Consider the following 16,271-nt stretch of genomic DNA (forward strand, 5'->3'; position numbering starts at 1 on the left):
TGTAAATACAGCACAATACATATGGTCACTGCAGGAAGGTGGTCAGCCAGCCTGTATATGGGGATACCTGAGGGTATGTACTCTGTCAAGATGATGCTCAGACATCCTATTCCATCGTACATGGTGATGGAAGATTTCAGAACTCGGGTATTTGTGACATACACTGGGCAGCGATGCACTTGTCATTTGTGCGGATCGTATGATCACCTGGCTGTGCAATGTGATAGATGACATGGTGATAAGGACCAGCAGCAACGACGTGATGTGGAGGAAAGAAGAGAGGATCAAGATCAGCTGTATTCAACACTGCCTCAGCAGAGTTTGACATGGATTGAGGAGGGTGAGAGGGCCGAAGAAAAGGAGACAGCAGGGGCTACGTGGGGGGACATCACTTCCTTGGACGTTGTACAAGTGCTGGATGAAGTCATCGTGGAACTGAATGGCAGCAATGCAGAAACGTCGATAGTGTCGACGTTTGGGAACATTTTGGGCAATGAGTGTCCTTGCCAGGATGTTGGTACAGACCTGGATCTTGGGTCTGCGGTTGAGGAGGGCTTGGTGATGCCAGCTCGGCCTGAAGTGTGTGATAAGGATGCCCTGTTGGTGAGAACTGTGGAGGTGGAGGTTCATCATGGCACTATGCTGGATGACTTGATGCAGGTCGAGGGTATGATGCGAAAGTGCTTTCTGATTCAGACGACGTGCTTACGCCCGCACAACGGCCTGGGAAGAAAGCATGGGCGGATGCCATGCAAAGAGGCTCAAGTGGCACTCAGGGGAAGGGGTTGAGTAAGTGTGCCCAGAAAGGGGGAGAGGGAAAAGGGTGCAACGGAACGATCAGGTGATAAGTCGGTAGTGTCAAGAGGGAAACCCCCTTTGTCAGTTTTAAATGCCTGACATTGAACATCAATGGCTTGAGGACACAGAGAAAGTGAGAGTGGTTTAGGGAATATTTGGTGCATCATGGTGTTGACGTAGTGTTCTTGCAGGAGCACAATTATAGACCGGGTTATGAGTTGAAGGTGGATGGATATAATGTGTATGTTGAGCATGCAGTCAAATTGAAAGGAGGTGTGGCCATTTTCATGAAAGAAACTAGCCCGTTGGTTGTCAGGCATTGTGAGGGGGTTAGGGGAGGGTGATTCATGTAGATGGGTTATGGGGTCAGGTACAGATGATGTTGGTGTGTGTGTATGGCCCGGCAGAGGGAGATGTATGGGTAAAGAATAAATTCGTGAGGGACGTTCCTGGAGTTTACCTGGAGAGAGTTCCGGGGGTCAACGCCCCTGTGGCCCGGTCTGTGTCCAGGCCTCCTGTTCTGGTATATTATTTGCGTGGATTTCCGGGGGTCGCTGTGTTGGAACTGTGTGATAAAGAGTAAGGATGTTGAACTGAGGGGGGCAGGGCATTGTTTGAGAATATTGGGAGAATTGTTATCCGGGGTAGGATTGATCGATGTTGGGGGAGGCGGGGTGGTGGAGCACACATTTATTAAGTGTGGGTATGCGGCTAGGCTCGATCGATTGTACGTGCCCAGGAGAGTAGTAACACGTAGTGTGAGGGTAATGGTGTGGTATTTTCTGATCACAGGGGTGTTTTGGTGGATATAGGTTGGGAAGGGTTGCCAAGAAGGTGTAAGGGGTATTGGAAGTTGAATGTAAAGTTGTTGCAGGAAGAAGAGCTTCACCAGTCATTTGTTCAATTGTGGGAGGAGTTGGTGGCAGAGGCACCTGGGAATAGTGATCTGGTTAGTTGGCGGGACTCTGTGGCGAAATCTCGTATTAGGGAATTTTATAATCGTAGTGGGAGGGAATATACCAGGTTGAAGTATGGGTACCAATCTTATCTTGAAGGGCAGTTGAGAGCTTGCTACAAGCGTGGGAGTGCTAGTTATCCAGTGGAGCGTATTAGGGATTTGCAAAATGAAAGAGTTGATGGCGTGTGAGTTTTGGGTGGGCTGGAAGAGGTGTTATGGGGTGACAGGCCTTTGGCATGCATGTTGAGGCAACAGCGTAAGAGAAGAGTGGCGATGGAGATGATGGGATTAACTGTTCATGTGGGGATGGAAGGGTATAGGGAGGGGCAGGTATAAGTGATGACTGAGGGTATGAGTGGATATCTAGATGCATGGTTTAGGTCATATACACAAAACGTAGGTATTTGAGATGCAGCTTTAAAGGAAATGGGAGGCTTTGTGCAATGTGAGATTGATGGTACAGATAGGGTAACATTAGAAGGGCCGATCACGGAAAGTGAGATTTCGCATGCTTTGTCTGGTGCAAGTTTAGGAAAGGCGCCGGGTGTAGATGGGTTGCCTAATGATTTTTACATTAGGAATTGGGAAGTATTGAGAATGTTTTTAGTTAGGTTATTCAATGTAATGAAGGATGATGGCGAAATGGGTGAGCAGCAAAGGACTGCTGTCATGGTATTAGTTCCGAAAGGTGGACAGACTACGGTAGAGGATTGCCGAGCATTATCGCTTATGTGTGGCGATTATCAGTTATTTGCAAGGATATTAGGGAATAGAATCAAACAGGTGATAGGTAAAGTAATTGACAGAGAACAATATGGGGTACCGGGTAGGTCAATGTATGAAGAGCATGGAGTTATTAGAAGTTTTATAGAGCAGAGGGGGGAGTTGGGAGGTGGGGGTGTTTTGGCATTGGATTGGAGAGCGGCTTACAATAGCGTAGAGAGGGATGCATTATGGAGGTTCATGCGTTGGCAGGGATTCGGGAGGGAAATTATATCTTAGGAGAAAACATTGTATCAAGGAGCATCTATGAGAGTACAGGTTAATGGAAGGCTAGGTGTTAACATTCAGATGGGAAGGGGTTTGCGACAGGGATGCCCTCTGTCGCAAATATTGTTTGCATGCCTCCAGGATCCCTTTTATAGGGCAGTTAGGTGGAGTATCGCAAGGGGAGGAGTTAGTACTGAACGAGAGGGAGGGGCGGGTATTGTTGGTTATATGGATGACACGACTGTTTTGGTGAGGGATGAGAGGGATTTACACAAGGTAGGAAAGGTGGTAGATGTGTTTGGCGAGGCTACTGGGATGGAAATTAATTTATTTATTTATTTATTTATTAACAATTTGAGCACACATACAGAGGTACAAAAAAATACAGATAAGAGCAGCATGCCAAAGCCACTTATACTATGCATAGCATTACGGGCTGGCTTAAAATTAACTTAAGATTAACTAAGCAATGATGAAATCAGTGATAAAACATTAATGTAAACAGATTACTATAAAGCAAAGTCTAAGTATATGGACCTAGGCAATAGCATAAATAAAGGTGGGACTGTAGAGGGCGGGTGGAGTGTGGTGGATCAGCTATTGATTTGTGGGATAGTGTACATTAGGAATGATAAGGTCACGCAAGAGGCAAATTCGATGCGCACCACGGATGGGGCTCTGAAAAGATTGGGCGGTTTGAGGACAGCGCAGCTAACATTGCATCAGAGGGTTATTGTGATGAGCGTCCTGTTGTATAGCAAGCTATGGCACATGGTAGCAATATACCCATTGAGGCGGCAAGAGGTGCAACGGTTGCAACATGTGATTTTCAGATTTATATGGGGATCAGGTTGTGACCGGCTAAGTAGAGGGGTGGTGATGCTTCCCGCTAGCCAGGGGGGGCTGGGGCTTATACCTTTAGAAAAGCGTATGATGAGTGTGTATCTAAAACGTGGCTATTTGAGGGAGGGGGGGAGGAGAGGGGGGCTAGAAAGACTGCGTATGGATATGCAACGATGGTGGGGGGTAGGGATTTAATGATTGGTGAGGCAATGTTGCGGGTTTTAATGACGGTGAGGGATCCGGCTCACCTCAAATTGAAGGTTCTTGAGAGAGTGGGTGGTGGGTCTGTGGTGGCGGCAGTTGAGGGGGCATACCCAATGCGTGGGGGAATATCTGGAAATGTTTACGGCAATTGCGTGTTAAACCAGGTGTAAGGGAGGTAATGTTTAGGTTTTTACATGAAATCTTGCCGTCTGGTGTTGTGTTATTTAACAGGAGACTAAGGGAGGGTGGGGAGTGCAAAGCGTGTGGATGTTTGGAGACCATTTTTCATGCCGTGTATTTTTGCAAATGTTTAGAAGCTGTGAGGGTATGGTTAGGTAGGGTAGTTAGGTTAGTGGGTGGGGAAGGGTTACAGGTGTTAAGGGTGTTAAGCTTAGATATAGGTGGGATGAGTCAGATGGTGGTGAATGCAGTTGCGTATGTGGTCACTGATTTTATTTATACGTCTTGGGTCATGAGGGAGGTGGGTGTGAAGGAGGTGGGTGTGAGGGAGGTGGGTGTGAAGGAGGTGGGTGTGAGGGAGGTGGGTGTGAGGGAGGTGGGTGTGGATGAAAGAATAAAGGTGTTAGCGGCCACCATTTATAGAATTAAGTGTCGCAATAGGGATCTTTATGGGGGAAGGTGGGAAACAGCATTTACTGAGGGATACTGGAGTTTTAAGTTGAAGGATTTACGGGATTTAAGTGTAAGGGGTAACGGCGAGCTAGTTTCTTGAGTGGGGATGTGTGGATGGATTTTAGTGTGGTTGGATTTGTCCTGAAACATTTATGCTTTTCCTGTGTAGCGAGAGTGGTGTGGGTGGTGGTATTACACATATGTGTTTCCTTTATGTTGTGAAGGTTTTGGATAGTACATGTACGTAGTGTATTGGAGCACTACATCATTGTGTGTATTTAAGGTGAGTGGAAGGGTAGAATCTTACAGTATTTGTGTGCGCGAGAATGACTGTTTGGTATTGTGAGAGTGTCTTCAAAGATGTTATAGAAAGCACATACTACGTGGTGTTACTAAGGTATGCCATATGACTGTTTAGAATATGCTGTGATACTAAGTCCGGGGTTTCCCTTCTCATAGGAAACATACTGTAGGGCACAACATCTGTATATCGGAAGGCTCGGAAGTGTAAATAGCTGTAATGAGCAACGTGGCATAGTATTTAATATTAAGTGAGATTCTATTTTAGCACATAAGGCCTAACATATAATGTTTCAGAGGCCTGGCTAAGGTTATATAGTACATGTCATGTGACATTGTATGTGCTGGGTAGTAGTGTACATTTTAAGCACACGCTGTTTGTTTCCCTTTGCTATTTTAATGTTTCAAGTCGCATGTAAGAGTATTCTGTAAGGTAATATAAAAATGTATATTGATTTTGTGTAAATACACAATTTTAGATTGACTTTGTTGGAGCAGGTATGTATATGAGTTCAAGTAGTGGTGTATGTCATGTATTAATACTGCTATAGGGTATACAGTGTATGAGGAAGTATTGGGTGGATTGCACCCATGTTGAGAAATAGAGTATATCATCCTTGCATGTGAGGCAAAGTTTTCATAATTGTTACTTAGAGCAAGTAGTATCTTAATAAATGTACTTTTGCTGGGGATGTATAGGTTTTAATGGTATGTGGCGAGGCTTTTATCTTTAAGAATTGTTTTGTATATAAAACTTGACATAAGATGTATAAGTGTGCTGGTGTAGACTATCTGGATATGTTGATGGTACACTTGTGTGAAGCGTTTCTTTTTCTTTTTTGGATTGTGTATACTTATGTTGTACTTTAATTTGTTGTTCCATGTCGATTGGTTTAGTGACATATGTTTGCTTCCATGTATAATGTATACTGTATTTTAAATAAAATATATATAAAAAAAATACCATTTATGGCCACTCAATATAATTCTTCATTCGGTATGCCATAAACTTCACCGATGATCGTAGGCAGTAACACCTGCATTGTTGTTCCTGTAAGCGAGCCATGAACCAATTCAACACATACAGTGTTCACCCGGCGACCATGTCGATCCGCCATGTTGATTGCTCCAAAACAGGAAAACTGCGCAGAAAACCAGTTGATTCAGGAGCTACTGCGCAGCCCGTCCACATGGCCCGAGAGCGATGAGGACAATGACTGCTTTTCATTGGGGGAATGTTGCACTGTCTGCCCAGTCTTTTGCTTTCGTAGGGAGTGAATTTTGTGTGGAAGTTTGGTATTAGCCCCTCTAGGATTTTCCAGGTGTATATAATCATATGTATCTCTCCCTCCTGCATTCTAGGGAGTACAGGTTTAGGAACTTATAGTGTTCCCAGTAATCGAGGTGGTTTATTGCATTTGTGTGCCATGAAAGTTCTCTGTACATTTTTTGGGGTTAGCAATTTCACCTGCCTTGGAAGGTGCTGTTAGTGTGCAGCAATATTCCAGCCTAGATAGAACAAGAAACCTCAAGAGTGTCATCATGGGCTTGGCATCACTGTTTTTGAAAATTCTCATTATCCATCCTTTCATTTTTCTAGCAGATGCAATTGATACAATGTTATGGTCCTTGAAGGTGAGATTCTGTGTCATGATCACACCCAGGTCTTTTACATTAATTTTTCGCTCTATTGTGTGGTTGGAATTTGTTTTATACTTTGATGGAATTTTAATTTCCTCACGTTTTCCATATGAGAGTAATTGGAATTTCTCATTATTGAACTTCATATTGTTTTCTACGAGCCCATTTAAAGATTTGGCTGATGCCCGCCTGGAATCTTGCAGTGTCTTCAATGGAGAACACTGTCATGCAGATTTTTGTGTCATCTGCAAAGGAAGATATGGCACTGTGGCTTATATCCCTGTCTATGTCGGATATGAGGACGAAAAACAAGATGGGAGCGAGTACTGTGCCTTGTGTAACAGATCTTTTCACCATAGCTGCCTCAGACTTTACTCTGTTGACTACTATTCTTTGTGTTCTATTTGTTTGGAAATTTTAGATCCACCTACCGACTTTTCCTGTTATTCCTTTATCACGGATTTTGTGCGCTATTGCACCATGGTCACACTTGTCAAAGGCTTTTGGAAAATCTCTGCATATTTCATCTGTTTAGAGCATGCAGGACCTTGCCGTAGTGGTCCAGTAGTTGGGACAGACAGGAGCGACCTGATCTAAACCCATGCTGGCCTGGGTTGTGTAGCTGATGGGTATCTAGATGGGTGGTGATCTTACTTCTTAGAACCCTTTCAAAGAGTTTTATGATGTGGGAAGTTAGTGCTATCAGTCTGTAGGTCTTTGCTATTGCTTTCTGCCTCTTTTGTGGAGTGGGGCTGTCTGTTGTTTTAAGTAACTGTGCGACGACCCCTATGTCCATGCTCCCTCTCCACAAGATCTTAAAGGCATGTGATAGGGGCTTCTTGCAATTCCTGATGAACACGGAGTTCCATGAGTCTGGGCCTGGGGCAGAGTGCATGGGCATGTCATTTATCGCCTTATCGAAGTCATTTGGCATAAGGATAATATCAGCTAGCTGTGTGTCTAGTAAATTCTCTCATTAAAAATTAATTTAGGTCTGCGACTCTCAGTCTGGTTAGTGGCTTGCTAAAAACCAAGTCATACTGCGACTTAAGTAGCTAACTCATTTCCTTACTGTCATCTGTGTAGGACTCATCCCATTTAAGTAGGGGCCCAATACTGGATGTTGTTCTAAACTTTGATTTGGCATAAGAAAAGAAATACCTTGGGTTACAGTTTCATTTATGGTTTTTAGTTCTTCTCGCGTTTCTTGACTCCTGTAAGAATCCTTTAGCTTTAGTTATGATGTCTGCTATTTCTCTGACCAGTGTCTCACTAAGTATTGCAGATATATTGCTCTCTTGTAGCCGCTCTGTTATTCTTTGCTTTCGCCCATATAGGGAGTGCCTTTCTTTTTCTAATTTACAACTTCTACTCTTTTTCCTTAAGGGAATATGCCTTGAACATACCTCAAGTGCCACAGAGTTAATTTCTTCAAGACATTGGTTGGGATCCATGTTGCTCAGGCTATCTTCCCAGTTTATATCACTTAGGACTCGGTTTACTTGGTCCATCCTTATGTTTTTGTTACTGATGTTGAATTTGGAGAGGGCTCCCTCGTGACTGATCATATTTTGTCGGTCTGGGGCTCCTCGCACACATGTCTGGACCTCTTTTAAATTGCTTTTGAAATGGTGACATTTCAAAACAGATCATCATTGTTAGTGATGATGAGGTCCAGCATATCTCCAATCATGTAGGCTCTATCAATTGCTGGTTTATTAAAAGCTCGTGTGTGTGCGAGTTTTCGTTTGAGCTGCCTCCTGGTGTTATGCCTGCTACATTATTTGCTATGCCCCTTCATTTTAGGTGCCCTAGGGGGCACTAAGGTTCCTAGCATGCAGAGTAAAAAAAAAAAAGAAAAATACGAGAATTGAGTAATTCTTACCAAAAAATAGTTGAACTTTCTGGCAAAATCCCGGTATAATTATCATCATTATATGATGTTTCTAAAAGGAATTATAGTCATTTATAACATGGTACAGTATGAGTGGTAGTGTAATAAAGTACCTGGATAGTGTGGTGGTACAGTATGAGTGGTAGTGTAATAAAGTACCTGGATAGTGTGGTGGTACAGTAAGAGTGGTAGTGTAAAAAAATACCTGGATAATATTGGTGGTACAGTAAGAGTGGAAGTGTAAAAAAGTACCTGGATGGTGTGGGTGTGGGTGGGTGGTGGTTGATGCTGGAGAGTGTGGAGATACAGTTGATCATCTTGTAAAGTTATCCTGGAGTAGCGGAGGTCATCTTGATCTTGCAGGACACCCAACACCAGGCCAGCCTCCAACAGTCTCTTGATGCTCTCACTCATACCACCAAGATCATCAACCTGTGGACAATGTCACCACCATTATCACCTGTGTACAGTGTCACCACCATTATCACCTGTGTACAATGTCACCACCATTATCACCTGTGTACAGTGTCACCACCATTATCACCTGTGTACAGTGTCACAACGATTGTCAACTGGAGTTTACCTGGAGAGAGTTCCGGGGGTCAACGCCCCCGCGGCCCGGTCTGTGACCAGGCCTCCTGGTGGATCAGAGCCTGATCAACCAGGCTGTTGCTGCTGGCTGCAAGCAAACCAACGTACGAGCCACAGAACGGCTGATCAGGAACTGACTTTAGGTGCTTGTCCAGTGCCAGCTTGAAGACTGCCAGGGGTCCGTTGGTAATCCCCCTCATGTGTGCTGGAAGGCAGTTGAACAGTCTCGGGCCCCTGACACTTATTGTATGGTCTCTTAACGTGCTAGTGACACCCCTGCTTTTCATTGAGGGGATGGTGCATCGTCTGCCAAGTCTTTTGCTTTCGTAGTGAGTGATTTTCGTGTGCAAATTCAGTACTAGTCCCTCTAGGATTTTCCAGGTGTATATAATCATGTATCTCTCCCTCCTGCGTTCCAGGGAATACAGGTTTAGGAACCTCAAGCGCTCCCAGTAATTGAGGTGTTTTATCTCTGTTATGCGCACCGTGAAAGTTCTCTGTACATTCTCTAGGTCGGCAATTTCACCTGCCTTGAAAGGTGCCGTTAGTGTGCAGCAATATTCCAGCCTAGATAGAACAAGTGACCTGAAGAGTGTCATCATGGGCTTGGCCTCCCTAGTTTTGAAGGTTCTCATTATCCATCCTGTCATTTTTCTAGCAGATGCGATTGATACAATGTTATGGTCCTTGAAGGTGAGATCCTCCGACATGATCACTCCCAGGTCTTTGACGTTGGTGTTTCGCTCTATTTTGTGGCCAGAATTTGTTTTGTACTCTCATGAAGATTTAATTTCCTCATGTTTACCATATCTGAGTAATTGAAATTTCTCATCGTTGAACTTCATATTGTTTTCTGCAGCCCACTGATAGATTTGGTTGATGTCCGCCTGGAGCCTTGCAGTGTCTGCAATGGAAGACACTGTCATGCAGATTCGGGTGTCATCTGCAAAGGAAGACATGGTGCTGTGGCTGACATCCTTGTCTATGTCGGATATGAGGATGAGGAACAAGAAGGAAGCGAGTACTGTGCCTTGTGGAACAGAGCTTTTCACCGTAGCTGCCTCGGACTTTACTCTGTTGACGACTACTCTCTGTGTTCTGTTAGTGAGGAAATTATAGATCCATCTACCGACTTTTCCTGTTATTCCTTTAGCACGCATTTTGTGCGCTATTACACCATGGTCACACTTGTCGAAGGCTTTTGCAAAGTCTGTATATATTACATCTGCATTCTTTTTGTCTTCTAGTGCATTTAGGACCTTGTCGTAGTGATCCAATAGTTGAGACAGACAGGAGCGACCTGTTCTAAACCCACGTTGCCCTGGGTTGTGTAACTGATGGGTTTCTAGATGGGTGGTGATCTTGCTTCTTAGGACCCTTTCAAAGATTTTTATGATATGGGATGTTAGTGCTATTGGTCTGAAGTTCTTTTCTGTTGCTTTACTGCCCCCTTTGTGGAGTGGGGCTATGTCTGTTGTTTTTAGTAACTGTGGGACGACCCCCATGTCCATGCTCCCTCTCCATAGGATGGAAAAGGCTCGTGATAGGGGCTTCTTGCAGTTCTTGATGAACACAGAGTTCCATGAGTCTGGCCCTGGGGCAGAGTGCATGGGCATGTCATTTATCGCCTGTTCGAAGTCATTTGGAGTCAGGATAACATCGGATAGGCTTGTGTTAATCAAATTTTGTGGCTCTCTCATAAAAAATTCATTTTGATCTTCGACTCTCAGTCTGGTTAGCGGCTTGCTAAAAACTGAGTCATATTGGGACTTGAGTAGCTCACTCATTTCCTTGCTGTCATCTGTGTAGGACCCATCTTGTTTAAGTAGGGGCCCAATACTGGACATTGTTCTTGATTTTGATTTGGCATAGGAGAAGAAATACTTTGGGTTTCTTTCGATTTCATTTATGGCTTTTAGTTCTTCCCGCGATTCCTGACTCCTAAAGGATTCTTTTAGCTTAAGTTCGATGCTTGCTATTTCTCTGACCAGTGTCTCCCTACGCATTTCAGATATATTGACCTCTTTTAGCCGCTCTGTTATTCTTTTCCGTCGCCTGTAAAGGGAGCGCCTGTCTCTTTCTGTTTTACATCTACTCCTCCTTTTTCTTAGAGTAATAAGCCTTGTGCATACATCGAGTGCCACCGTGTTAATCTGTTCTAGGCATAAGTTGGGGTCTGTGTTGCTTATTATATCTTCCCAGCTTATATCGGTTAGGACTTGGTTTACTTGCTCCCACTTTATGTTTTTGTTATTGAAGTTGAATTTGGTGAATGCTCCCTCGTGACTAATCTCATTATGTCGGTCTGGGGCTCCGCGCATACATGACTGAACCTCAATTATGTTGTGATCTGAGTATTTTGTTTTTGATATGGTGACATTTCTTATCAGATCATCATTGTTAGTGAAGATGAGGTCTAGTGTATTCTCCAGTCTGGTAGGCTCTATTTGCTGGTTTAAATTGAATTTTGTGCAGAGATTTAAAAGCTCGTGTGAGTGTGAGTTTTCATCAGAGCTGCCTCCTGGTGTTATTACTGCAACAATATTATTTGCTATATTCCTCCATTTTAGGTGCCTTAAGTTGAAATCCCCCAGGAGCAAGATGTTGGGTGCAGGAGCTGGAAGGTTTTCCAGACAGTGGTCAATTTTTAACAGCTGTTCCTGGAATTGCTGGGATGTTGCATCCGGAGGCTTGTAGACTACCACAATGACTAGGTTTTGGTTCTCGACCTTTACTGCTAAAACTTCCACTACATCATTTGAGGCATTTAGCAGTTTTGTGCAAACAAGTGACTCTGGAACTGTGGAACAGAGCTTTTCACCGTAGCTGCCTCGGACTTGACTCTGTTGACTACTACTCTTTGTGTTCTGTTTGTGAGGAAATTACATACAGTGTAACTACCATTATCATCTGTGTACAGTGTCACCACCATCATCACCCATTCATAGTGTGACTGCCATTATCACCTGTGTACAGTATCACCAACATTATCGCATTTGTACAGTGTCACAACCATTATAACCTGTGTATAGTGACAGCACCATTATCAACTGTGTACAGTGTCACCACTATTATCACCTGTGTACACTGTCAACACCATTATAACCTGTGTACAATGTCACCACCATTACCACCTGTGTACAGTGTCTCCACCATTATAACCTATGGTCATTGTAACCACCATTATCACCTGCGTAAAGTGTAACCACAATTAACACCTATGTACACTGTCTCCACCATTATCTCCTGTGTACAGTGTCACCACCATTGCCACCTGTGTACAGTGTCACCATCATTATCACCTGTTAACAGTATCACCACCAATATCACCTTTCAACAGTATCACCACCATTATCTCCTGTGTACAGTGTCACCACTATTACAACCTGCGTATAGTGTCACCATCATTACCACCTGTGTACAGTATCGCCACCAATATCATCTGTGAACAGTGTCACCATCGTTATAACCTGTGTACAGTGTCATCATCTTTAACACCTGCGTATAGTGTATAGTGTCAACTATTATCACCTGTGAACAGTGTCTACACCATTATCACCTGTGCATAGTATCGGGACCATTATCACCTGTGTACAGTGCCACAACCATTATCACCTGTGTACAGTGTCGACACCATTATCATCTGTGTATAGTGTCTCCACCGTCATCACCTATGCACAGTGTCACCACCATTATCAATTGTGTACAGTGTAACCACCATTATCACCAGGGAGAAGTGTAACCTCAATTATCACATGCATACAGTGTCACCACTATTATCACTTCTGTAAACTGTCTCCGCAATTACCACCTGTGAACAGTGTCACCTCCATTATAACCTGAGTACAGTGTCACTATTATTAGAACCTGTGTACAGGGTCACTATCATTATCACCTGTGTACAGTATCACCACCATTATCACCTGTTTAAAGTGTCACCACCATTATCACCTGTGAACAGTGTCATAACCATTATCACCTGTGTAAAGTGTCACCACCGTTATCACCTGTGTAAAGTGTCACAACAATTATCATCTGTGTATAGTGCCACCACCATTATCACCTTTGTACCGTGTCACCACCATTATAACCTGTGTCCAGTGCAACCACCTTTATCACCTGTGTACATTGTCAACACCATTATCACTTGTGTATAGTGTCACCACAATTATCACCTGTGTACATTGCCACTATCGTTATCACATGTGCACAGTGTCACCAAAATTATCACCTATGTAAGTGTCACCACCATTATCACCTGTGTACAGTGTCACTACCATTATCAAGAGCGTGCAGTGCTACCACCATTATCACCAGTGTAAAATGTCACTACCATTATCAAGATCGTACAGTGCCACCACCATTATCACCTGTGTACAGTGTCACTACCATTATCAAGAGCGTAGAGTGTCACCACCATTATCACCTGTGTAAAGTGTCACTACCATTATCACGTGTGTACAGTGTCATCGCCATTATCACCTGTGTGCAAAGTCACCACCATTATCAACTACGTACAGTGTAACCACCATTATCATCTGTGTACAGTGTCAACACCATTATCACCCGTGTATAGAATCATTGCCGTTATCACCTAAGTACAGTGTCACCAACATAATCACGTGTGTAGAGTGTCACCACCATTATCACCTGTTTACCTGGAGTTTACCTGGAGAGAGTTCCGAGGGTCAACGCCACCGCAGCCCAGTCTGTGACCAGGCCTCCTGGTGGATCAGAGCCTGATCAACCAGGCTGTTGCTGCTGGCTGCACGCAAACCAACGTACGAGCCACAGCCCGGCTGATCAGGAACCGACTTTAGGTGCTTGTCCAGTGCCAGCTTGAAGACTGCCAGGGGTCTGTTGGTAATCCCCCTTATGTATGCTGGGAGGCAGTTGAACAGTCTCGGGCCCCTGACACTTATTGTATGGTCTCTTAACGTGCTAGTGACACCCCTGCTTTTCATTGGGGGGATGTTGCATCGTCTGCCAAGTCTTTTGCTTTCGTAGTGAGTGATTTTCGTGTGCAAGTTCGGTACTAGTCCCTCTAGGATTTTCCAGGTGTATATAATCATGTATCTCTCCCGCCTGTGTTCCAGGGAATACAGGTTCAGGAACCTCAAGCGCTCCCAGTAATTGAGGTGTTTTATCTCCGTTATGCGCGCCGTGAAGGTTCTCTGTACATTTTCTAGGTCAGCAATTTCACCTGCCTTGAAAGGTGCTGTTAGTGTGCAGCAATATTCCAGCCTAGATAGAACAAGTGACCTGAAGAGTGTCATCATGGGCTTGGCCTCCCTAGTTTTGAAGGTTCTCATTATCCATCCTGTCATTTTTCTAGCAGATGTGATTGATACAATGTTATGGTCCTTGAAGGTGAGATCCTCCGACATGATCACTCCCAGGTCTTTGACGTTGGTGTTTCGCTCTATTTTGTGGCCAGAATTTGTTTTGTACTCTGATGAAGATTTAATTTCCTCGTGTTTACCATATATGAGTAATTGAAATTTCTCATCGTTGAACTTCATATTGTTTTCTGTAGCCCACTGAAAGATTCGATTGATGTCCGCCTGGAGCCTTGCAGTGTCTGCAATGGAAGACACTGTCATGCAGATTTGGGTGTCATCTGCAAAGGAAGACATGGTGCTGTGGCTCACATCCTTGTCTATGTCGGATATGAGGATGAGGAACAAGATGGGAGCAAGTACTGTGCCTTGTGGAACAGAGCTTTTCACCGTAGCTGCCTCGGACTTTACTCTGTTGACGACTACTCTCTGTGTTCTGTTAGTGAGGAAATTATAGATCCATCGACCGACTTTTCCTGTTATCCCTTTAGCACGCATTTTGTGCGCTATTACGCCATGGTCACACTTGTCGAAGGCTTTTGCAAAGTCTGTATATATTACATCTGCATTCTTTTTGTCTTCTAGTGCATTTAGGACCTTGTCATAGTGATCCAATAGTTGAGACAGACAGGAGCAACCTGTTCTAAACCCATGTTGCCCTGGGTTGTGTAACTGATGGGTTTCTAGATGGGTGGTGATCTTGCTTCTTAGGACCCTTTCAAAGATTTTTATGATATGGGATGTTAGTGCTATTGGTCTGTAGTTCTTTGCTGTTGCTTTACTGCCCCCTTTGTGGAGTGGGGCTATGTCTGTTGTTTTTAGTAACTGTGGGACGACCCCCGTGTCCATGCTCCCTCTCCATAGATTGGAAAAGGCTTGTGATAGGGGCTTCTTGCAGTTCTTGATGAACACGGAGTTCCATGAGTCTGGCCCTGGGGCAGAGTGCATGGGCATGTCATTTATCGCCTGTTCGAAGTCATTTGGAGTCAGGATAACATCGGATAGGCTTGTGTTAACCAAATTTTGTGGCTCTCTCATAAAAAATTCGTTTTGATCTTCGACTCTCAGTCTGGTTAGCGGCGTGCTAAAAACCGAGTCATATTGGGACTTGAGTAGCTCACTCATTTCCTTGCTGTCATCTGTGTAGGACCCATCTTGTTTAAGTAGGGGCCCAATACTGGATGTTGTTCTCGACTTTGATTTGGCATAGGAGAAGAAATACTTTGGGTTTCTTTCGATTTCATTTATGGCTTTTAGTTCTTCCCGCTTTCCTGACTCCTATAAGATTCCTTTAGCTTGAGTTCGATGCTTGCTATTTCTCTGACCAGTGTCTCCCTACGCATTTCAGATATATTGACCTCTTTTAGCCACTCTGTTATTCTTTTCCTTCGCCTGTAAAGGGAGCGCCTGTCTCTTTCTATTTTACATCTACTCCTCCTTTTTCTTAGAGGAATAAGCCTTGTGCATACATCGAGTGCCACCAAGTTAATCTGTTCTAGGCATACGTTGGGGTCTGTGTTGCTTAGTATATCTTCCCAGCTTGTATCGGTTAGGACTTGGTTTACTTGCTCCCACTTTATGTTTTTGTTATTGAAGTTGAATTTGGTGAATGCTCCCTCGTGAGTAGTCTCATTATGTCGGTCTGGGGATCCACGTATACATGTCTGAACCTCAATTATGTTGTGATCTGAGTATATTGTTTTTTATATGGTGACATTTGTTATCAGATCATCATTGTTAGTGAAGATGAGGTCTAGTGTATTCTCCAGTCTAGTAGGCTCTATTATTTGCTGGTTTAAATTGAATTTTGTGCAGAGATTTAAAAGCTCGTGTGAGTGAGAGTTTTCATCAGAGCTGCCTCCTGGTGTTATTACTGCAACAATATTATTTGCTATATTCCTCCATTTTAGGTGCCTTAAGTTGAAATCCCCCAGGAGCAAGATGTTGGGTGCAGGAGCTGGAAGATTTTCCAGACAGTGGTCAATTTTTAACAGCTGTTCCTGGAACTGCTGGGATGTTGCATCCGGAGGCTTGTAGACTACCACAATGACTAGGTTTTGGTTCTCGACCTTTACTGCTA

The 16,271-nt window shown here is 43.9% G+C and overlaps 1 protein-coding gene across 1 annotated transcript in view; it reads right to left on the minus strand.

Moving 5' to 3' along the window:
• LOC128700925 (uncharacterized) overlaps positions 1–16,271 on the minus strand; it is a 254,943-nt gene that overhangs the window by 62,343 nt on the left and 176,329 nt on the right. Inside the window, exon 5 of the mRNA XM_053794400.2 lies at positions 8,514–8,693. Coding sequence (XP_053650375.2) covers positions 8,514–8,693 — 180 coding nt within the window. The remainder of the gene's footprint in view (positions 1–8,513; positions 8,694–16,271) is intronic.

Source organism: Cherax quadricarinatus, unplaced genomic scaffold (genome assembly GCF_038502225.1).
Source record: "Cherax quadricarinatus isolate ZL_2023a unplaced genomic scaffold, ASM3850222v1 Contig84, whole genome shotgun sequence".
NCBI classification, from domain to species: domain Eukaryota; kingdom Metazoa; phylum Arthropoda; class Malacostraca; order Decapoda; family Parastacidae; genus Cherax; species Cherax quadricarinatus.